The 24,271-nt window shown below is 43.8% G+C and overlaps 1 protein-coding gene across 1 annotated transcript; it reads left to right on the top strand.

The window, feature by feature from the left end:
* Window positions 1–240: 240 nt before the first annotated feature.
* Window positions 241–20,173, top strand: LOC306936341 (E3 SUMO-protein ligase CBX4-like). Its single transcript, XM_079519829.1, has 5 exons — window positions 241–454; window positions 864–907; window positions 1,843–1,908; window positions 13,150–13,216; window positions 17,887–20,173. The coding sequence occupies exons 1-5, from the start codon at window positions 386–388 to the stop codon at window positions 19,465–19,467; spliced, it is 1,827 nt and encodes a 608-aa protein (XP_079375955.1). The 5' UTR covers window positions 241–385; the 3' UTR covers window positions 19,468–20,173.
* Window positions 20,174–24,271: the final 4,098 nt, after the last annotated feature.

The raw sequence follows: 24,271 nt of genomic DNA, 5'->3' as shown, positions 1-24,271 counted from the left end.
TATATGTGCAAAAGGTCCCCCCTCCTCCTCCTCCTCCTCCCCCTCCTTCTGACGTCACGCGCACAAGCCTGAAAGCTATTGCATGATCTGCTCGCTCCTCTCTCTCTCTCAGCTCCGTGTGTGTGTGGATGGATGTCTCTCTATCATCTAGCTTTTTTTTTACTGCCGGCCGGGAGGACCTTGAGAGAGAGAGTGTGTGCGAAAGAGAGAGAGAGAGAGAGAGAGAGGAGGGAATACAGTTTGGTTTTCATACACCACACACACACACACACACACAACTGGAAAAGTACCAAGCCGGAGTGTGTGTGTGTCGATAGGGATATAGCGAGCTGAAGGAGGCATCCAAAGCCGCCTGACTCTACCTCTCCGCCCGCGGACTTAAACCATGGAGCTGCCTGCTGCCGGGGAGCATGTGTTCGCCGTGGAGGGCATCGAGAAGAAACGCATTCGGAAGGTAAAACAAATACAAATAAAAATAAAACATCAAAACGGTGGTGCATCGGGTTACGAGTCTTACGACGGACGTTACGGACGAACGTTTTTTTTTTTTTTTTTTTTCGCTTGTCAAAAAACAAAAAAGGACCGATCTACAAGACCGCTGCAGTGCCGTGCCGTCGGGTTGTTGTGATCTTGTAGATCGGGCTCTTTTTTTGGAAAGCAAACTGCGACATCCTTTTGCTTGCTTGCTTGCACGGTACGGTGGAGCAGCCAGCCTATAGCGTTGGAATTTAAAAAGGGGGGGGAAAAGAACGGTCCAAGGACAGGTCCGTTATTTTTGTTTATTTATTTTTTTCTCCCCCTTCTCGGATTCTAATTAGGCGCTCACCGAATTCTCCCTCCCCCCTCCCTCCCCTCCCCAACAGGGCAAGATCGAGTACCTGGTCAAGTGGAGAGGTTGGTCTCCCAAGTAAGTGTTCATAATATTATATTTTTTATTTTATATGCTTTGGTTGTTTCTGACCGCCTCCATGAAGAAACGCTGCTGCAGATGTCAATAATCGCGTTTGCAATGCATGCATCATGCATGCATGCTAGTATTGCGCGCGCACCAAAGTGTGTGTGTGTGTGTGTGTGTGTGTGTGTCACGTCTCTCCATCCAGTGCACGGTGGATGCCTTCACTAATTTATGCGAACAAGGAAGGAAAGGAAAGGAAGGCGGCAGAGAGAGAGAAGACATGCAGCCTTGATATAATCCCGTTTTAATTATCGCCGCTGCCTCTTCTTGCCAGCGAATTTATATGAGACAGCGGTGCTAAAATGGCCGACTGTAGGCTAACTGCAAAAAAAAAAGGGAAAGAAGAGCTGTTGGTCCATTGCAGTCTGTGCAAGAGACGAGAGAGAGAGAGCCTCCCTCTTATGTGACATGTCATTATACCTATGGTTTCTGTTCGCTGTGATTCGCTGTTATATTTTGGAACTGTGGCTCCCTTCCTTCCTTGTGATTGAATGATTGATGATATTATTATCCATTGCATTTATAATGTCATCAATGCGTCTGATCGCTGCAGAAAGAATGATTAAAAACGCGCGACTCGAGCAGCTATGGGACGCATTTGGATGTTTTCATTGAGACTTGCGTGCGTAAAACTAGCCTACACACAGCCTGCCTTAAAACTGTCATATACTTTGCATATACGTTGCTATATAACGTTGCAGACGTTACGAGTGATCGCGATAATACACAAGACAAGACGAGAGAGAGCTCATCATGCTAGACTAGAGAGACCAGATAATAAAGGCTATATCTATCTTGTTGTATCTCTATAACTATAAGGGACGTCACATTACTCTCGCGATAGAATGCTAACATTAACATGTATACCCCCCCCCCCCCCCATACAGATACAACACATGGGAACCAGAAGAAAACATCCTTGACCCGCGGCTGCTCGTGGCGTTCCAAAACAGGTGAGACCGAGAGAGAGAGAGCGAGAGTCTCACAAGATAGTATTACATCAAAGTGTTAATATAACACAGCTCTGTTTACATGTTTATTGTATTGTTTTATCTTGATTGTTTTGTTCCACTTTTGCTTTGGCAATGTAAACGTGTGTTTTCTCATGCCAATAAAGCTCATTTGAATTGAATTGAGAGAGAGAGAGAGAGAGAGACTTTGGACATGGCCGCGCAGCCTCGGGTTCAGGCACGACCTTATATGGGTGTGGGGGGAGGGGCGCTGTAGTAACTCTGTTATTGATACCCCCCCCCCCCCCCCCCCCCTGTCGCCTGGAGCTCCCACAGTCTGCACTCTGCAGTGCAGTCAGAGCACAACTGTCTGTCTGTGTCATGGCAGAAGGTAGCTCAATTAGAAGCACTCGCTTGTATAGAGCCATTGGATCTGGTGTATATAGGCCTATATCCTATATATGTATGTAGTGTTGCAGCAACCCAGAAAAAAAAAGCCGAAATCAATCGCGTATGTGGCTTATAATGTGCTTAATGTGCTTATTATACGCGATTGGGGCTTGTTTTTTTTGTTTTTCTTCTGTGAAGTTGCTTTTAATTAACATTGGTGGGTTTTTTATGGGGTTGTTTCTAAAGCAGTGGCTTTCAATACCTTTTCACATCAAGGCCCATTATTGTTGTTATTATCCTATATGTCCAGCTTTTAGTGTAACCCAATGTTTGTCTGTAGTTTTCTGAAAAAACCCATGTTTCTATGTCAGTCATTCTCAAACATTTTCATGGCAAAGGACCCCCAAAAATATATGTAATTGGCCGCCGACCCCCATCTGAAAATATGTTGTTTCAGGGACCCCCCCAGGAGCAAAGATTTGAGTTAAAAACGTTCACTCTGGAAGAATATATATTCAAAGATTTGCACGACTCAAATTAACCCTTTTCATAGATCTGGTCAGTTATTTATCTCGCGAGATCTGGCAACACTGCTTGTGTACTTTACATGTCAACATAGCAAGTGGTATTTTTTTTTACGACCAGCTAAAGCTGTTGTTGGATCTTTTGCATCGTGACCCAGTTTCACTGAGACATTGTAAGGCATATTGGCTAGTCAGTGTGGTTTCTGTTGTTTTTGCCTGAAGGTGCAGCGATGAGTGAAAACTTATACTTATGGGGAAATGTTTTGCTTACCGGATCGCAGTGTGATTTATAGGAAGATAAGAGCCACCAGGAAATTGTAAAATAATAATGTGCAATATGGTTCGCAGGGTTCAAGAGTGCACACGTAGCACGTGCTAATGCTATGTGCTGTGTTAGGCTGCCAACAAGTCCACGGTGGTGTCTTTTTGTGAGACTTTTGTCTCTTTCAGTTATTATAACTGAAAGAGTCAGTTGTACTCCAGAGTAGACAGTGAGCTGTCATTTGGGCAATATATGAACGAATAACACATAACTCATCTTGTATGATTGTTAAAAGTTTCTGATAGTAATCATTGCTATAGAGTGTTTGTTCAGTAAATAGGATTCTATCCAGCTCTTTAGTCAAAAGAAAATACATTAAACAACAGTATAAGTTCAGCTCTCTCCTAATTGCATGTAAAATTGGGGAATCCCCTGACCTGAAAATGCATTTTCTGTTTACTAAACAACAGTAATAAGTTCAGCTCTCTCCTAATTGCATGTAAAATTGGGAATCCCCTGACCTGAAAATGCATTTTCTGTTTACTAAAGATCTCAAGAGACTCCCCTTACTGAACAAACACCCTGTAGCAATGTGGGTGCTATCAGAATACAGAGCCATTTCATAGTTTATTAACAAGCAGTACAGCTAGAAGTTAGAACAGTCAAAGGTTATGCTAAAAGCAGGTGTTTTCAACGGGGTCATCCCTATGTTCCCCAGGTTCTATGTTCCCCACTTACCTTAGGGTTTAGGGTTAGCGTTATAGGTTTCTGGTTTAAGGACTTCAGTGTTTTGTACTATACAATTCTATGTATAAGTACAGAACAAAGAATGTTTGTTTTTGCAATGTTTGTTGAAGAGTCTGAGCAATTATGTTTTAGTTTATTTTTTGCCAGCGTTCATTTTTAGTTGGCTAAGACTAGATAGTTTAAGTAGCCTAGGCAGGCCTACAGTTCAATGGATTGTTCAAATACTGCAGAGCTTAAATCAGAATTTGCTACTAAAAGTAACACTAAGACTAAGTTGCTAAAATACTTTTAGTCTTACTAGAATTAATACAATTACTAGGTTAGGTTTCTGGTTAGGTTTAGATTTATTCGGCAACCTTCCCCGTGTTTCTTCACTAGTCCGATCCAGAAGAACACAGTTTGCCGGCCACTGCTACAGAGCTGACAATGAGGTTATATCTTCCCTTCTTCTCTGGAACCCTGCCTCAAAGCAGACCAGAGGTAGAAAACTGTGGTTCCCTGATGTCATCGCTAGTAGGGACACATGCATCAGTAAGCAGGAACTGGGGATGGCAATGAAGGACCGGAAAGTCTGGTGTGGCATTGTGAAATCCATGATCTCGACCGCGGCCAAAAAATGATGAAATGATGACGATGAGATTTATTCTAAGTGGGGAACAAAGAACCTTTTTTGCATGGTGGGGAACATAGAACCTGGGGAACATAGGTACGCTCCCTTTTCAACTGATGGTGAACGAGGGACCACCACCCTGACTTAGAATTAACCATGGGGACCTTGCACTGTTGTGTTGGCTGAGGGTACGGTCTAAGATGAGTGCTTTCGTAACACTTGCTATGCATCCCCATGTGTATGGACTACTGATAATGTTCTGTAGAATTTCTTGACCTCCAACGTGTAGGTTACCAGGTCACCACTTCACAGTTTCTCAACTAAGTGGAAAGAAAAAAAAAGAAAGAAAAATCAACAAATCCTATTACTAACCCATTTCGGGCGGGAACCCCTTTTGGTGTTTTAAGGATTATGTTATACTTTAGCTATTGAAAAATAGCAGATCTACAAGCTCGTAGTGCGGCACTCGGTGCCGCGCTATGAGCTTGTAGATCTGCTATTTTTTTTAAATCGCGAAAATGTGGTGCGAATCTTTGAATATATATTCTTTCAGAGCGAGCGTTTTTAACTCAAATATCTGCTTCCGGGGGGTCCCTGGAACAACATATTTTCAGATGGGGGTCGGTGGCCAATTACATATAATGTTTGGGGTCCTTGACATGAGATATGGAGAACCACTGGTACAGAAACATGAGGTCAGAATTTAGAAGTCATTTTTTAAATTTCGCCCGTCAGGTCTAAATGGCATGGGTCAGGGACCACATGCAATACCTTCACGGACCACCAGTGGGTCCACGGAGCGTGATTATGAATCCCACCAACGTTCTAGGGTAGACCCGCCTCACCATGTGTCTGATTGGCTCCCGGGAAGGCATCGTTTTACTGAGGTTAGGCCTCAGTTTTAGGGGGGTGCATACTTAGTTTAGACTAGTCATGGGTTAGACATGCGTTAAGGTTAGGTTTAGGTGTGCTGCCCCGTGGGAGGTTAGGTTTAGGGTGAGTGTTTGAGATAGGTTGTAGTTGTATGACTAATGACTGGTCGCAAAAACGAGAACTGTCAATCACAACGACTACTGGCCAATCACAGCAGGGCTTTCCTAGAACTGCGGTGGGATACATAATAACGCGTCCACGGAACCAGGCTGTTGAAAAACTCCTGCTAAAAGGATAACACCAGAAAGCCAGAGGGTTCTCACTGTGGTCCTTAATGTTGTAAGAATCCTCTCTTCCACTGTAGCAAATCAACCATTTTGTTTCCACTCACCAAATTCCAAAGATATGGCCTGTAATTTGACATTTGTGGTAAAAAAAAGAAAATAACTAAAAACTAAAAACCCAAACAATTTAGACAGGCCTCGGGATGAGTAATGGGCCATAATAAGCATATGATTGGTGGTGGACTGTGAAATATTCACAAAATACATCCATGTCAGAGAACAGAACTAAACGTAAGCACTTAAACCCTATAGTTAAGTCGACCGGAGTCCCTCAGGGGTCTATGCTTGGCCCCCCCACCATTTGTCGCCCCCTCTCCTCCAAATATCTTCACCAAAAACAGCTGATCTACAACATTTTTTTGCCCATAGAGCGTCGCAGTCCCGCCCCCTTTCATGACAACGCCAGGTCCAGGAAATAATTCCCAGTGCATTTTCCCCATAGACATTTCAAAAAGTATTTATTTAAAGACCTTTTAAGCGTCGTACAAAGCCAACTCGAGTCGTGACAAATCATGACGACAAACACAACATTTTGGACCAAACAAGTAATTACAAAGAAGAAAAACAAGACAAAAAAGTGTTGTAACCTGCCGCTTTCTTCTTCTTTCTAATTATTTGTTTCCGAAAAAATTGTGTTTGTTGTCATGATTTCTCACAACGCGAGTTGGCTTTGTACGAGGCTTAAAAGGCCTTTAAATAAATACTTTTTGAAAAGTCTATGAGGAAAATGAATGGGGAATCATTTCCTGGGCCCTGGTAGGGGGCGGGACTGCGACGCTCTATTGTTCACCACATTATGACCAATGCCTATTATACTAGGGAAGCTTAGATTAGGGTTCATGGGGTTAACATTGGCCCTCTGGCATGTAAACCACAGCGTTGGTATACTGTACATGTGTGTGTGTGTGTGTGGATGTGTGGTCCAGTCTGGTCCAGTTCAGACTGGTATACGTGTGTGGGCGACTGTGGCTCAAGAGGTAGAGCAGGTCGTCCAATGATCCATGGGTCGGCGGTTCGAATCCCGGCTCCTCCTGTCTACATGTCGAAGTGTCCTTGGGCAAGACACTGAACCCCAAATTGCTCCCGATGTGCTGGTTGGTACCTTGCATGGCTTCCGCCGCAATCGGTGTATGAATGTGTGTGTGTGAATGTGTGAATGTAATGCACAATCTATGTAAAGCGCCTTGGATAAAGGCGCTATATAAATGCACCATTTACCATGTGTGGTCCAGTCTGGTCCAGTTCAGATTGGTATACGTGTGTGGATGTGTGTGTCCAGTCTTGGTCCAGTTCACAGACTGCTCATGGGACTCATGAGATGCCACGGAGCCTGTCGGGCAGAAACCTTGTATCTCCAATATTTCAGCTTTTTAAGTCTTGTGTCAAATGAACGTTCCAGTTTTTTAAAGTGAAAGTGGTTTAAGTTAGTCTCTGCGTTTCGCATACAGTATTTTACTTGAAGTATTAACAAGAGAGCCCATCCACCCGTTGATCCGTCTTCATAACACTTATGATGCTGCCAGAGTTCTTCACAATATAGGCGCTATAGCGTGCCAAGCAGATGAGGCAGAAATTACTCTGAAAACCTTTTCATTTCCCCCACCAAAACCCGGGAGGTATAATTACTACCTCGCGCTGTCAGGTCTGATCTCTCTCTTTAGAAGCGTTAATATGCCAAAACGCGATGCATTGCGGTCAAGTCAGAAATTAGGACGGAACATCTTGCGTTCTGATCAAAACCACGGAGAGCGCCGTATAGATTCGGAGATAATAGCGAGGTTTGTCGGCCCCGTAAACAAGGAAGGGAGCGGCCGCGCGCATGACGCGCAAAACTTGTTCCGGGAGCTCTGTGCAAGGCGTTGCCTATATAGCAACGGGAGCTGTCAAAAGACTGATATACAGTGATCCCGTTTTATAGGCCTGACGTCGACATTTAAAAAATGTCTTCTAAATCATGAAAGATTTCTGAAAAACCTCATGTTTCTATATCAGTGGTTCTCAATATTTCATGTCAAGGACCCCCAGAATTATATGTATTCGGCCACCGACCCCCATCTGAGAATATGTTGTCCCCCCCCAGAAGCAAAGCTTTGAGTTAAAAACGTTGGCTCTGAAAGAATATATATTCAAAGATTTGCACCACATTTGCATGATTTTTTTTTAAATAGCAGACCTACAAGCTTGTAGATCTGCTATATATATATATATATATAGTCCGAGGCACCCCGCGTTTTTTTTATTGAGAGGACGCGTATACACGTTATTAGCGTCCTAAGTGTTAACCTTATCCAGAATCGGGTCGCAGCCGGGGCAACAGTTCCACGCAGAGCTCCAGACTTCCAATTTCCCCGATCAACATTAGCCACTTCCTCCTGAGGGGGATCCCGAGGCCTTCCAAGGCCAGTGTGGAGATGTAATCCCCCCCCCCCCCCCTCCCCCCATCTGGTCCTTGGTCTACCAGGGGGTCGTCTTCTCTCAGTGGGACGTGCACCTCCCTATAGGGAGACGCTAAGGAGGCATAGATGCCCATGGACCACCTTAAGCACTTAAACCCTATACTTAAGTTGACCGGAGTCACTCAGGGGTCTATGCTTGCCCCCCCCCCCCCCCCTCCCCCCCCTCCCTTTTGTCGCCCTCTCTACTCCAAATCTCTTCACCGAAAACAGCTGGCTCCCTTCCGAGTGAAGGAGCAGCGGTTCTACTACTCCGAGTCGGGTGACTGAACTTCTTTCAGTCATGACCCCCTGCACGCTTCATCATGACCATATAGGTGAGAGAGTATAGGAACGAAGATTGCTTGGTATACCTTTTGATCCATTGGTTCTTTTATTTTTATTTATTTTATTTTATTCATTTCATGATAAAGTATAACAGTTTTTGGACATACACGGTTTCCACCCCGACAGGCAGCGCCGTCCGAAATGTAAAATACATGCTATAGCGTTCCACAGCGTTCCCAGTGCTCCCATCCCATATAGTCCCCAGTTCCCTGAGCAGGCTGCCTGTGTGTATGTCTGGGCCTGTACTGGGGGGGGTGTGTGTGTGTGCGTGCATGGACGCTCCGCTCCCAGAGGATGGGGGGAGGGGCGCCGGCAAAGAGGGGGGAAAGGGCTGTAATTGCCAAATCTCCTGTAAATAGGGGTCGCCCCGTTGCGTGTCTCTAGCGTGAAATCACACTCGCATCATTGTGTTCTGAATAGTTCATGTATTCCCCCCCCGCCGTCCTCCTCTCCTCTCCTCTCTCCAGTTTATTATGTCGGCTTTCACATTTTTCGTACATCCGTTTGCAAAAGTCCCCCAAAGCAGGAATGGTCTTGTTGTTGTGCAGGCCCTTTTACTTCACCGGTCGCTGGGATATTTATGAGCTGATGATCATGTAGCCTGGCTAATAAGCCAGACTAATATCACACAACACTGTCGCGGTATATCAGTCTGGGCTGGCTCCACTTGGATTTCATTTCCCGGGGAACATTTTCTCTTTGACGCAATTGGTCAGAGCTACTGTCAGTCAAAGGTCTCAAGCATTGAACGTCACTGTACCAAAGCCCGCCTATATTGCATACCGTGTCCCGGTTGGTCCGACCTGTTCTCTGCTGTAGGAAAGAGGCGTGCTACTGAGCCTCGCCAGACCGTAATCCGCTGGTAGGCAACTTTTTTTTGCCAACGGCTGATTCGGTCTGGTTTATTAACCAGGCTAGATGATCATGATGATGATGATGATGATGATTAGTGCTGCACGATTCTTGCTCAAATTAATGTAAATTTAGATTTTCCTCATTGAGATCACGATTCTCTTTTTTGTCTCCATGAAAATGTTAATTGTCTTTAGTCTGTAGTTGCTGAACATTTGCTACATTCAAAATGTGGCACCTGGATGAGCCATAACTACTGTGACTTTAAACGGACAACGTCAACGCTTGACTTAAAACCTCTCTTAACCCATTCAGGCCTGACGTCGAAATTTATTTTTATTTTTTTTCTAAATCATGACAATTTTCGGAAAGATTTGAGGCACATTTTAACGATTTTTCAAAATTAGCAGACCTACAAGTTCATAGCGCGCCACTCGGTGGCGCGCTATGAGCTTGTAGATCTGCTATTTTTCAATAGCTAAATTATAACATAATGTTTAAAACGCTAACGTGACATGGATGCGTTCCAGGTCTCAATGGATTAACGCATTTAGGCACTGACGTCGAAATTTAAAAAATGTCTTCAAAATCCTGACGGTTTTCTGAAAAACCTTATGTTTCTGTATCAGTGGTGCTCAATATTTCATGTCAAGGACCCCAAAAATTATATGTAATATGCCTCCGTGCCCCCATCTGAAAATATGTTCCAGGGACCTCCCCAGAAGCAAAGATTTGAGTTAAAATGTTCATTCTGTAATAATATATATTCAATAGCTGTTAAAGTATAACATTATGCTTTAAAACACCAAAAGGGGGTTCCCGCCCCAAAATGGGTTAAAGTCTCTCTCTTGTAGCAAAAACACAAGAGTAACTAAAACATAATTGGACGGCCAACTAGCGCTGCACGACCCTTCACTATTCTTCACAAAATGAGATTGCATATATCTTTTTTTCTATTAATTGTGCAGCACTAATGATGATGATCATGATGATTCGAGGATTATATTATTGGGGGGGGGAACAGTATTTCACATGCAGGGCCAGTAGCCAGAATAACACCTCCACGCCCTCCATCTCTGGTTCCAGTGTTTACTTTGAATCAATATTCTGTAGGCCTGGGCGATATATGGACAGGGATTTGGACAGGGATACCTGGGCGATATATGGACAGGGATTTGGACAGGGCGATATGGACAGGGATACCTGGGCGATATATGGACAGGGATTTGGACAGGGCGATATGGATAGGGATACCTGGGCGATATATAGACAGGGATTTGGACAGGGCGATATTATGGACAGGGATACGTGGGCGATATATGGACAGGGATTTGGACAGGGCGATATGGACAGGGATACCTGGGCGATATATGGAGAGGGATTTGGACAGGGCGATATGGACAGGGATACCTGGGCGATATATGGACAGGGATTTGGACAGGGCGATATGGACAGGGATACCTGGGTGATATATGGACAGGGATTTGGACAGGGCGATATGGACAGGGATACCTGGGCGATATATGGACAGGGATTTGGACAGGGCGATATTATGGACAGGGATACCTGGGCGATATATGGACAGGGATTTGGACAGGGCGATATGGACAGGGATACCTGGGCGATATATGGACAGGGATTTGGACAGGGCGATATGGACAGGGATTTGGACAGGGCGATATGGATAGGGATACCTGGGCGATATATGGAGAGGGATTTGGACAGGGCGATATTATGGACAGGGATTTGGACAGGGATACCTGGGCGATATATGGAGAGGGATTTCAACAACAGGGGAGCACATGCAACACGATGCATCGCATCGCTGCTTGTTAACATAACAGTAAAATAAATAGGGGCTTAAGTAATGTAAACCAGGCAAATTGACTGCCGTTATGGTCAGCCGTTTAGTCAGAGTTTCCCCTGCTCTGGTTTTGCAGTTTCTCTAGAGCAGTGGTTCTCAAACCTCTTTCATGTCAAGGATCCCCAAAATGTATAGCCTGCACCGGACCCCCATTTGAAAAGATACGCCACAGACCACAGCATATCTGTGGCGTGGCTCTATAGCAGTAGATTCTCAACCTCTCTCATTTCAAGGACCCCCCCCCCCACTTTGATATGCATTTAGACCACGGCACCCCCATTCCATACCATTTTTAACCCATTTTGGGCGGGAACCCCTTTTGGTGTTTTAAAGCATTATGCTATACTTTAGCTATTATAGCAGATCTACAAGCTCATAGCGCGGCACCGAGTGCCGTGCTATGAACTTCTGCTATACTTTTTACTAAATCGTAAAAATGTGCCTCAAATCTTTGAATATATATTATTACAGAGTGAACATTTTAACTCAAATCTTTGCTTCTGGGGAGGTCCCTGGAACAACATATTTTCAGATGGGGGTCGGCGGCATATTACATATACTTTTTGGGGTCCTTGACATGAAATATTGAACACTGTCAGGATTTTTGAAGACATTTTTAAAATTGTCGACAGTCAGGACTAAATGGGTTAATCTCTGGAATTTATTCTCCGGAATTTAACTCTCTGGAGATTAAAAGAGAGCGGAACAATTTTGTTCCCATTTGTGTACACTCAAGAGTTACAGACCCATAACGTGTCCCCCCAAGGACCCCTGGGTGTCCCCGGACCCCACTTTGAGAACCGAGTGTGCTCTAGAGAGATGTGAGTTATTAAAAGGCTGCCATGTATATTATCATGGAGTTATTGTTGTGCCTTTGCACGAGGCGGCACCGTGGCGCGCGCACGTTGCATACTTTCCACCTCGGCATCCACCCATACATACTCCCCCCCCCCAGTATGTATTTATCCCATTTCGTATATACCTTATGACCCTAATTAACCCATTTTCACCTGACAACAGATTCTACAAAATGTCTTCTAAATCATGACAGTTTTCTGAAAAACCCTATGTTTCTGTGTCAGTCGTTCTCAAACATTTTCATGTCAAGGACCCCCAAAATTATATGTAATTGGCCCGCCGACCCCCCATCTGAAAATATGTTGTTCCAGGGACCCTCCCCCAGAAGCAAAGATTTGAGTTAAAAACGTACGCTCTGAAAAAATATATATTCAAAGATTTGAGGCACATTTTCACGATTTTTTCAAAAATAGCAGACCTACAAGCTCGTAGCGCGCCACCGAGTGGCGCGCTATGAGCTTGTAGATCTGCTATTTTTCAATAGCTTAAAGTATAACATAATGCTTTGAAACACCAAAAAGGGGTTCCCGCCCAGAATGGGTTAAGATCTGAATGCGACTGGAGGAGCGCCATAGAAGAGAGGCGAGGCTCCACAAGCTGGAGGGGGGAGGGGCAGGGGGGGGGGGCGGGGGCTGGGGGGGGGATGAGGCTCGCCCCGCTGTAACCTTAATTGAATTTCTCCCCCATAATGAGAACGTGGAATGGGGCCCGGTTTTACCATGGAGAGATATGCAAATATATATAAGGACCCATAATGCTTTGCAGCACGGCACGGCACGTGCGTGCGTGCGTGCGTGCAGCAGGGGCCTTCATTAGTCTTCCAAATAAAATACAAAAAAAAAATCCACTTTCAACCTTGAATAGGTATAGGAGGGGCGAAAATTAATGAATATGGTAAAAAAAAAAAAAGAAGAAGAAGCAGAAGCCGGAATTTTTTGCACCAAGGGATGTTTGTGTTATGTGAGATAATGTGACATAAAGCAATGTAACGGATATGTTTTTTATGGAAAATCAATGTTTTCTTTTTCTCTGTGTGTGCGTGCGTGTGCGTGCGTGCGTGCACACGGGAGCGGTGATTTATGCGTGTGCGGTCATGCCAAGCATTGTAAACAAAGGTCGTCCTCCTTTTGTCTTCCACAGAGAGAGACAGGAGCAGCTCATGGGATATCGAAAACGAGGCCCGAAACCAAAGCATCTCTTAGTCCAGGTATATGTCATGTCATCTCTTAGTCCAGGTATATGTCATGTCATCTCTTAGTCCAGGTATATGCCATGTCATCTCTTAGTCCAGGTATATGTCATGTCATCTCTTAGTCCAGGTATATGTCATGTCATCTCTTAGTCCAGGTATATGTCATGTCATCTCTTAGTCCAGGTATATGCCATGTCATCTCTTAGTCCAGGTATATGTCATGTCATCTCTTAGTCCAGGTATATGTCATGTCATCAAACCAAAGCATCTCTTAGTCCAGGTATATGTCATGTCATCTCTTAGTCCAGGTATATGTCATGTCATCTCTTAGTCCAGGTATATGTCATGTCATCTCTTAGTCCAGGTATATGTCATGTCATCTCTTAGTCCAGGTATATGCCATGTCATCTCTTAGTCCAGGTATATGTGATGTCATCTCTTAGTCCAGGTATATGTCATGTCATCAAACCAAAGCATCTCTTAGTCCAGGTATATGTCATGTCATCTCTTAGTCCAGGTATATGTCATGTCATCTCTTAGTCCAGGTATATGCCATGTCATCTCTTAGTCCAGGTATATGTGATGTCATCTCTTAGTCCAGGTATATGTCATGTCATCAAACCAAAGCATCTCTTAGTCCAGGTATATGTCATGTCATCAAACCAAAGCATCTCTTAGTCCAGGTATATGTCATGTCATCAAACCAAAGCATCTCTTAGTCCAGGTATATGCCATGTCATCTCTTAGTCCAGGTATATGTCATGTCATCTCTTAGTCCAGGTATATGTCATGTCATCTCTTAGTCCAGGTATATGCCATGTCATCTCTTAGTCCAGGTATATGCCATGTCATCTCTTAGTCCAGGTATATGTCATGTCATCTCTTAGTCCAGGTATATGTGATGTCATCAAACCAAAGCATCTCTTAGTCCAGGTATATGTGATGTCATCAAACCAAAGCATCTCTTAGTCCAGGTATATGTGATGTCATCAAACCAAAGCATCTCTTAGTCCAGGTATATGTCATGTCATCTCTTAGTCCAGGTATATGTGATGTCATCTCTTAGTCCAGGTATATGTGATGTCATCAAACCAAAGCATCTCTTAGTCCAGGTATATGTGATGTCATCGCATCGCCTTTCTCTGTCTCTCTTTTCCTGTCCTTTGTTGTTGTTTTTTTAGGGGGGGGGGGTTCCCTCCTTGAGGCGGGCCGGGTTGCAGGGGGTCCCCAGAAAAAAAGAACAGTTTAAAACACTAATTTAATTTTTGTTTTCTCTTTGTTTGTTTGGCTATTCAGAAAGATCTACAAGCTCACAACAAATCGCGTTGCAAGCTTGTACATCTGCTGAGAGAGAGAGAGAGAGAGAGAGAGAGAGAGAGAGAGAGAGAGAGAGAGAGAGAGAGAGAGAGAGAGAGAGAGAGAGAGAGAGAGAGACACACACAGAGAGAGAGAGCAGTGTTTCCCTGCTGTTTCTGTAGCCTGAGGTTGTGGAAGTGTTGCTTGAGTGCTCTCCTCTTTATCTCTGAGTGTTCATTATGTTTTATGCTAAATAGCTGTGTGTGCAAAACACTCCTTTCACTTTAGGCTTTTTTTATCGTTCAAAAAATTGAGTTCTTTCTCTTTTTCTCCCCCTATTTTTTGGGGGGAATCTATGCTGCACTGCGCCAAATACACATCTTCCATTTTCCTATTAGTGAAATGTTCCTCCCAAAGAGAGGGCGTTTTTTCTTTTAACGGTAATTCAAAGCTAATGGAATGTCTTCCTTTTCCTGTCGTTGTTGTCGGGCCAGAGACCTTATATCTCCATATTTCTTTATACTCTCTTTTTGTTTTGTAAATGAATGTCCTGCTTCATGTTTGATTGATTGAATACTTCATGAGCAGGTTTGCTAACAGTACCGGATAGTAGCACAGACAAAGCTATAAAAGGATAACACAAAAAAAAGCAACCCCCAAGGGGGCTTGTTTACATTGTGGTTCATTGCACTCAATTCATCACTAATGCATATTATGATGCATTATGCAATACATACATATTGGTAAAAGAAATACTCAAATCAAACATCAAAAGGTATATCTACAGAGAAAGGAGGGGGGGGGGGGGTCGGAGGATTCTAATATTATACTTTAGCTATTGAAAAACAGCAGATCTACAAGCTTGTAGGTCTGCTATTTTTGAAAAATCGTGAAAATGTGCCTCAAATCTTTGAATATATATTATTACAGAGTGAACATTTTAACTCAAATCTTTGCTTCTGGGGGAGGGTCCCTGGAACAACATATTTTCAGATGGGGGTCGGCGGCATATTACATATACTTTTTGGGGTCCTTGACATGAAATATTGAGAACCACTGATACAGAAACACAAGGTTTTTCAGAAAACTGTCAGGATTTTGAAGACATTTTTTATTTTTATTTCGATGTCAGGCCTAAATAGGTTAAAGGTCAGAGATTCTTGTAGCTTGGTCTTGGGGTCTTGGTACAAATAGGCCAGGGAGTCGATAATATCATCATGACTCAAGATTGTCACGCAAAGTAGAGCATGGCTGTTTAACCCTTTCAGGCCTGACGTCGAAATAAAAAAAACGTTTGCTCTGAAAGAATATATATTCAAAGATTTGTGCCGCATTTTTACGATTTTTCAAAAATAGCAGACCTACAAGTTCATAGCGCGCCACTCGGTGGCGCGCTATGAGCTTGTAGATCTGCTATTTTTCAATAGCTAAAGTATAACATAATGCTTAGTTAAAACACCAAAAGGGGTTCCCGCCCAAAATGGGTTTAAAGCTATAATATGACACACATGCGTCCTCAGGTCTAAATGGGTTAAAACAATAATTAAAACAATAATATTAACAATAAAAAAGGATTTTCTTTTGGACATGAGGTACATATGAGACACATTTTGATTTATGAATGAATGAATTTTATTTGTATAGCACCTTTCCAAACATATAGTTACAAAGTGCTTTACAGACAGGTTATAAAACAGGAATCATCAAAACATCAAAACATCAGAAACAATGAAATATGAAGAAAATAACAGGTCAATAAAACAATTAAAAACAATATTAAGAAAAACACTTGGCATATAGATGTGTTTTTAAAAGCGTTTTAAAAGAAGACACTGTACTTATACATTTTTTGAGAAGCTGCACAGTGTATGTGTGTATGTGTGCAGTAATATGTATGCAGCTCTAGAAATGCAAGCGTGGCTTCCTTTATAACGTGCATAGCTGGAGTAGACTCACTCGCATACCGTTCTGCCTGTCTGTGTGTGCGTGTGTGCGTGCCTGCGCGTGTGTGAGTGTGAGTAGACTCACTCTCTCTCTCTCTCTCACACACACACACACACACGTGGCCAGGGGAATCAGGGATAAAGCGTGACATGTCTGGTGGCATTTCTCTGACCTTTGAGGTCACGGAGCAACCAAGTGTCTCGGAGCGTTCCAGCACGGTGCCCCGCTGACGGACCCCGGGGTCACCCTGATGAGGACGAGGGGGGGAGGGGAGACAGGAGAGCATGTGCTTTCAGTGTTGATTTTGACAGCAAAATATAGATTTTAGTTTTTTAGTCATAGTCTTTTCTTTCTTTTCAAAATCTTTTTTTTATTTTCGTTTTATAATATGGGTGTCAAGTCACAGGTTCACAGAAAAAAATGAAAATAAAATATCAGATTTTAGTATCAGTGACTGAGGTAAACAAACGGAGCCTACTGTATGAATCACAGAGATCGTGGGCAGACATAATGAAAAGACTGTTATTGTGCAAAACATGCCCCTTCAAGAAAAAAAGAAAAACATTTTCTCCCCTTCAAGTCCGTCATAGTCTTTTGAATAGTTTTCATTTAGTTTGAATAGTTTTCGTTTAGTTTTAGTCACATTTGTAGTCACCAGGAATGTTTTGGTGTTGGTTATAGTTTATAGTTTTGGGCAATTTTACACTTGCTGAAAATAGCCGATCTACAAGCTCACAACGCGCCGTGCCGCGACGCGTTGTGAGCTTGTAGCGCTGCTATTTTCATGCAACCAAGTGTAAAATGATTTGTTTATTTTACTTTATCTTGTCCACTCGTCCCTTCCTAACATTTTAGTCTAGTTTTTTATTTTGTTGATGAAATTGTCAATACATTTAGTCTTAGTTTTTCCTATAGTCATCATAGCTTAGTTTTCATTTAGTTTCCATTTAGTTTTCGTCAGTGAAAAAAAGGTAGTCGACGAACATTTTTCGTCATAGTTTTAGTCGACAAAATCAAAACTGTGTGCTTTAACCCATTTTGAGCGGGAACCCCTTTTGGTGTTAGCATTATGTTATGCTTTAGCTATTGAAAAATAGGAGATTCTATAAATGTCTTCTAAATCCTGACAGTTTTCTGAAAAAGATATGTTTCTATGTCAGTCGTTCTTCGATTTAAAAAAAATAGCAGACCTACAAGCTCGTAGTGCGCCACCGAGTGGCGCGCTACGAGCTTGTAGGTCTGCTATTTGTAGGTCTGTTCGAGAACGCACCTTTTTAAGAGATATTCAGGTGACTGAATCCCAGTGTTAGTTGCTGGGATCCCTATTTTAGTTACGTATTCAATAGGCCTAGTTGTAATTATGTTATGTTCATGGTGTGTGAAAACGCACTGCAAAAATTAAATAAAAATGCTAACGGTACATTTTCTCTTCCGTTTCTTCTCAGGTGCCCTCCTTCGCCCGCAGATCCAGCGTGCCTGCCGGTTTCGAGGAGACGTCCACGGAGCCAGAGAAGTGCCTGGTGCCGGTGCAGCGCTCCCAGCTCCCCCAGCAGTACCAGCTGAACAGCAAGAAGCACCACCAGTACCAGCCGGGCAGCCAGGAGGGCCCCGTCGGCGCCGCCGCTGACCCGCTGACCAACGGCAACAGCGGCAAGAAGAAGTTCATCTACCAGCTCAACAGCAAGAAGCACCACCACTACGAGCCCGACCGGAACATGTTCGATGCGCAGGCCTCCCGGCTCAAGGAGGTGGTCAAGGTCCAAGAGCCCACCAGCAAGCCCGCCAACCCGGGCTGGAACCTGCCGCTGGCGCTGCAGCAGAAGTGGGTCCGCGACAAGGACACCGGCTGCCTGAGCAAGGTCAAGGAGCTGACGGTGGAGGTCGGGAAGCCCGCGACCGTCGTCAAGGAGGCCGAGAGCGAGCACGCCCTCAAGCCCAACCCCAAGGAGGCCACCCTGCCGAGTGCCGCTAGTGGCAAGATGAAGATAATCAAGAACAAGAATAAGAACGGGCGTATCGTCATCGTCATGAGCAAGTACATGGACAGCAGCAAGGTGCACGGCCACAAGCACCACCATCACCATCATCATCATCATCACGCCAAATCCTCCGACGACAATCCCGCGCACAGAACCAAAACGCCGGATCAGCTGCTCCCGGAGAGCGACGTCCCGGAGGAGAACTGCAGCGGCGGCAGCTCGCCGCCCGTCGCCGAGCATCCCAACAAGTGTTCCCAGATGGAGCGGCAGTTCTCCAAACCTTCCCCGAGCACGGCGGAGGAGTACAACACGGAGGTGGCTCGTGGCCAGGCGGACTTGCCGGATGACCTGCCCTTACAGCTGACCGCCATGAGCCCGTCGCCGACTCTTTGGTCTACGGACACGACCATATTGACCCCTACGGCCAGCGACCACATCACGATCCCCTCCTTCCCCAGGGACCGCAAGCGCAAGGCGGCGGCGGCGTCGGAGTCGGAGGAGCCCGGGGAGGACTGGGTCGTTTCCAAGACTTTTCTGAGCTCCAGAAGTTTCAGCGTCCCGTGCAGCGCTCCGCCGCAGGACAAGCCCATGGACCTCCACTGCAGCGGGCCGCGGCGCAGCAACTCGTGTACGTACGGGGCCACGGACTCTGGGAACCAAGAAGAGCCCATGGATCTCAGCTGTCCAAAGGGCAAGAAGCCGGCCACAGAGGCAGAAATGCAACTGGAACCAGAACTGGAGCCCGCAGGCCTTACGAGTCCCGAGCCCGTCGTTAAAAGTCCCGAACCTATCGTTAACAGTCCCGAACCTGTCGTCGACGTTAATAGTCCAGAGCCTGGCGTGAAAGTCCCAGAGCTCAGCGTTGAATGTCCAGAGCCTAGAGTACGAAGTCCAGCTCCCGTGACGGAAGAGACGGAGAAACGGCCGGAAAAGCCCAGGGACAAGAAGGTTGTAAAGGAACGCTCGCCGTTTATGGGAAATATCATCATCACCGACATCACGACGAACAGTCTCACGGTTACATTCAAGGAGTACGTGTCGTTCTAAGAACCACCCGTTGGTTCTGTACAATTGGGAGTACTAGTAGTGACTAATGTTGGCCGAGCCTGTTAATATGTACATATGTAAAAAAAGAAGAAAAAACACAAAGAAAAAACAAGACAAAAAAAACTTGAGAATTTTGTATATATGAAAATTTATAATTTATCATTCAAATTCCAATATGTTTCTAATAATGTTTTATACTGTAAAACTCTGTGATGTTGTAGCCAAGAAAGTGCCCTCGAGGATTTGAGTGACTGCGTTCAGGTATAGATTGATTCAATTGAAAGTGACACGGGGGGAAATATCCGTTTTGCCTGTCATGCTGAAACGGCAGGTGTTCCAACGGAATAGCTTTGCTGTCGTTTCATTACCGGTACCAAACTTATAGCCTGAGATGTATGAAGGGTTTATACATATTTTGTACTTAATATCTTGTTATTTTAACTATAATAGAAGGTAGAGAGGAACCTGTTGAGCTTGGCGTTGGCGATGAAAGATCGTCAAATTTCAGAGCACTTAAAACTGCATTTCCCTTGTGCGTGCGTGCGTGCGTGCGTGCGCTTAGTTTGTACCATGTATTCTACTCGTGAAGAATTGGAATGAAAAAATATGAATTGTATTGCTTTACAATCTACTCAGTCATCATTCACCCCCCTCCATTCTGAATGACCATACTTCATTTGTTTTTCGTTTTCTTTTTCTTCGTTTTTTTTGTTTGTGGCTTTGGTATAAGAGAAGTAAAAAAAAAAATGGCCGTGGAATGCAAATGCTTGGCTTGGGTTGATCAATGGTGTGCCTGGCACTCGAGTTCAACGACACACACTGTATACATAACCTCCCCCAATGTGACAACGACATGTCTCTGCACTTGGACACATGCTGTGTCAACAATCTAAACGTGCAGAATTTTGCCAGTAAATGTCCTTTTCCGTGTCAAGTGACCTCATTTCACACAGAGTGTGAACGTTGTCAAAATGCCTCGACTTCTCTTCTCGCTGTGACACAACACGGAGGTCACAGCGACTATTGCTACACTATCTATTGCTATATTGCACTTTTACCTTTTAGCAACGTTTCAAGGAATAAAGTGTGGAAAAACATTTTTTTCCACGGGTTGGTAACCATTGAAGAAAGTGATCTGTCACAGAAGAGAAGAAAAAAATTATTATATCTAGAGTGTCATACAGTGGCGTGCACAGACATTTAGAGGGGCAGGTGCTCAAGTTAAAAAAGGGCACCTTGTGCAGCGCGTGGAACCGGCCGGTTGCCTTAACCCATTTTGGGCGGGAACCCCTTTTGGTGTTAGCATTATGTTATGCTTTAGCTATTGAAAAATAGCAGATCTACAAGCTCATAGCGCGCCACCGAGTGGCGCGCTACGAGCTTGTAGGTCTGCTATTTTTGAAAAATCAAAAAAAAAAAAAAAACGTTTTTTTGTTTTTTTTTCTTCAAAAGGGCACATTGCCAAAAGGGCAGGGGGTGCTCTAGCACCCCCTAGTGTCTATCTGTGCACGCCACTGGTGTCATATATCAACCATGTCACTTTTCCCACTAAGATGACTTATTAATTCCTAACAATAATAAGTTGGAGATTTACTACGTTGCTTTTTAGACGAGGTGTTAATATTGCATATCTATTCTAGCCATTTCAGGAGTGTCTTTTTGTTTTGCAACGTCACACAGATTAGCAATATTCATCTCATTCTTTCGTCGTTGAATATTATGGTTTGTCCGAGGAATATATGTGACTGCTATATATACATATATATATATATATATATTTTAGAACAAGCTACCAGGGTTATGCCTGATTTGTACGTGGTTGCATTCTGTGTCGCGTGCGACAAAAAGGCGCATGTGGTCTACAAGCTGTTGTGTGTTGCTTGTAGATCCACAGTTTTTTTTGGGTGTGTGCGCGACACTGGCATGCGGCTGTAAACAGATCAGGCTCTACTAGTAATTACACTAGTTGTCGTGAAGACAGATTATACATGGGAGTCGAGAGACTGGCTTTTGTGTCCCGTTGAGTTCCTTCAATCCGATGAGTGCAAGCTGTTCTTCTGATTGTGCTGCTGAAAATTCCAATGTCATAATTTAGCTCATGTTTTTGTTTAGAATAAACCTGTTGGATGTAAAAAAAATAATAATAATAATAATACATTTGAGTCTAAATTGCCTTGTACGCACACTTAATGCAATGCCAGTGAGAATGCCGTGATGAGCATCATGAAGACTAAAAATAGTAGAAGAGAATATTTATTATTACGTTTAAATTTGTTGTTAAAAACAAATACAGTATGTTATCTGCATCAGAAGCAGTACCGTAGTCTGTTTTTTTTTATGTCTTTGAGTCAGTTTTTGCTATGTTTTCGGTCATTGTTTTTGCTACTTTTGTTTTTCTTTTTTTTTATTCTTTCTTGCACTTGGTTCAAAGTCAAAAATGATTGTTCTTGCTCATATAGGGGGTTGGATGCTGTTGGCACAGCTATACTGGATGGTATGTCTTTAACAATAAAGCAAACAGAAATGACCTTGTTGGTGCTTCTTGATGGCTGAAAGGGAGGCATGGCCATGGTGGTGATGTGTGTTTTTATTGTGTCATGCGTGCGTTGCCCAGACAATGAATCGACGCTTTGTGTTGCTCTCGGCAATGGAAGACGTGTCTTCTATTTGCATGTAATATGATATATTGTTTTATTATGAGTCGTGTGTGTGTGTGTGTGTGTGTGTGTGTGTGTGTGTGTGTGTGTGTGTGTGTGTGTTAACACACACAGTGTGGTTCCGTCCCCCGATGGTCCTTGAAGGGGTACAGGGTGGTCCCTATAAGCAGAATGAGAAACAGTTTAAACACTTAAGCCAGCCGTTTGATCTACAAGTTCACAAGAAGAGCTTGTAGATAGATGTGCTATTTTTGATCTACACGTTCACAAGAAGAGCTTGTAGATAGATATGCTATTTTTGACGAATGTTGACAAATCTTATCTTGAGGGGCTCCCTGCTTGGCACAAAATATTGGCCAAATGCATATCAACTGGGAGTCCTCAACATGAAACTTTAAACAATATTTCATAACCACTTGAACCCCCCCTAGAGAACTATAGCTTAGCTTAATCCTCTTCGTGCTGGGTAGCACATAAGGTCTTCACCAACGAACGCCAATGCTGTCTGTCTTCTGCCCAATGTTGCAGTTGGCCCCAGGTCCATCCCAACTCTTTCATTTATCTCTAGAGAACTATAGGCTTGAGTTACAACTCGGATACTTTCACCACTTTGTTGCCAAAAAAATAGCTGTGATACTACAAGCTCACACAATGTGTCACAAGGCAAATTAGACAATAATGCATTGTGAGCTTGTAGATCTGCAATTTCTTGGGGGCTAATGCTCCCCATCACATGCAGATTGAATATGGATGCTGCGTGCGTGGCGTTCAAGTGGACGAGGAGCAGTGGCGTGCACAGACATTTAGAGGGGCAGGTGCTCAAGTGAAAAAAGGGCACCTTGTGCAGCGCATGGAACCGGCCGGTTGCCTTAATCCATTTTGGGCGGGAACCTCTTTTGGTGTTAGCATTATGTTATGCTTTAGCTATTGAAAAATAGCAGATCTACAAGCTCATAGCGCGCCACCGAGTGGCACGCTACGAGCTTGTAGGTCTGCTATTTTTGAAAAATCGAAGAACGAAACATAGCTTTTTCAGAAAACTGTCAGGATGTAGAAGACATTTTTAGAATCTGATCTCAGGTAAAAAATGGTTAATAGTGTGAGATTTGTAGATGGTCCATGGTCCACATACTGTACAGTGTACAAACAAACAAAACAACTTTTTTTTTTTTAAAGGGCACATTGCCAAAAGGGCAGGGAGTGCTCTAGCACCCCCTAGTGTCTATCTGTGCACGCCACTGACGAGGAGGGGGGCGTTTCGTCCTCTGATGGAGGTAAGCGGTGTCATGCTAAACACACACCAGGAACAAGTCGTTGTTTTTGTGAACTCTGAATAGCACCAACACGCAGATCTGGTTGCATAATCACAAACAATGCTGAACAAAGGGCCTGTGTGTTACATAACCGCGTCCCTGTATCATTAGGGCAGAGCATGCTTAATGTTCCTTTATTTTTCTTGGCCTCAACAGCTGGAATGTAAATCCAAAAACCAAGAGGCCTATAGTGTGTGTGTGTGTGTGTGTGTGTGTGTGTGTGTGTGTGTGTGTGTGTGTGTGTGTGTGTGTGTGTGTGTGTGTGTGTGTGTGCGTGCTATGTATGTGTGTTATGTAAGTTATGTGACTCCACTGCCAAGACGTGCGTCATAATGGAGACCTTGGCATTCGGGCGATGGGCACACCAGTAAGTCTGAGTGTTTACTAGGGCAGGTAAGGCCTATAGGCTATGGATGTACAGTATAAAGATTACATGGAATGTCTCTTGTTGCCAGGAGGAGGTTTCGTAACATCACTGAATGGAACATCCTATATATACTGCCGAAAGGAAGCAGGTTTTTGGCACACATAGTTGAGATGAAAGGTTATATCGGTGCGGGCCTATCCCAGGCTGTACAGCCTGATTTAGGCTAGATTTGGGGCTCCATCTTGCGCCACCCTTATCCCTTATCCCCAAACGTATATTTGCCATTTTTTTTAACAATTTTGAAAAACATATTAAAATAGTTCAACTATATTTGAACTATTTTAGTTTTTTTTAAATAGTAAAAAAATGCAAATTAGTTTAGGGTTAAGGGTTAAGGGGTGGCGCAAGATATTTTAGGGCTCCATTTCCGTCACCGTAAACTCCTTATCCCTAAACTTCTTTGCCTT

This window comes from Electrona antarctica (genome assembly GCF_951216825.1).
Source record: "Electrona antarctica genome assembly, chromosome: 14".
Lineage (NCBI taxonomy): Eukaryota > Metazoa > Chordata > Actinopteri > Myctophiformes > Myctophidae > Electrona > Electrona antarctica.
This window is presented reverse-complemented; position numbering and strand designations above follow the sequence as displayed.

Coding starts and splice junctions, on each gene's coding strand:
- LOC306936341 (XM_079519829.1), top strand. CDS start 386: ATGGAGCTGCCTGCTGCCGGGGAGCATGTGTTCGCCGTGGAGGGCATC. Junction 455..863: donor AGAAGAAACGCATTCGGAAG/GTAAAACAAATA, acceptor CCTCCCCAACAG/GGCAAGATCGAGTACCTGGT. Junction 1,909..13,149: donor CTCGTGGCGTTCCAAAACAG/GTGAGACCGAGA, acceptor TGTCTTCCACAG/AGAGAGACAGGAGCAGCTCA.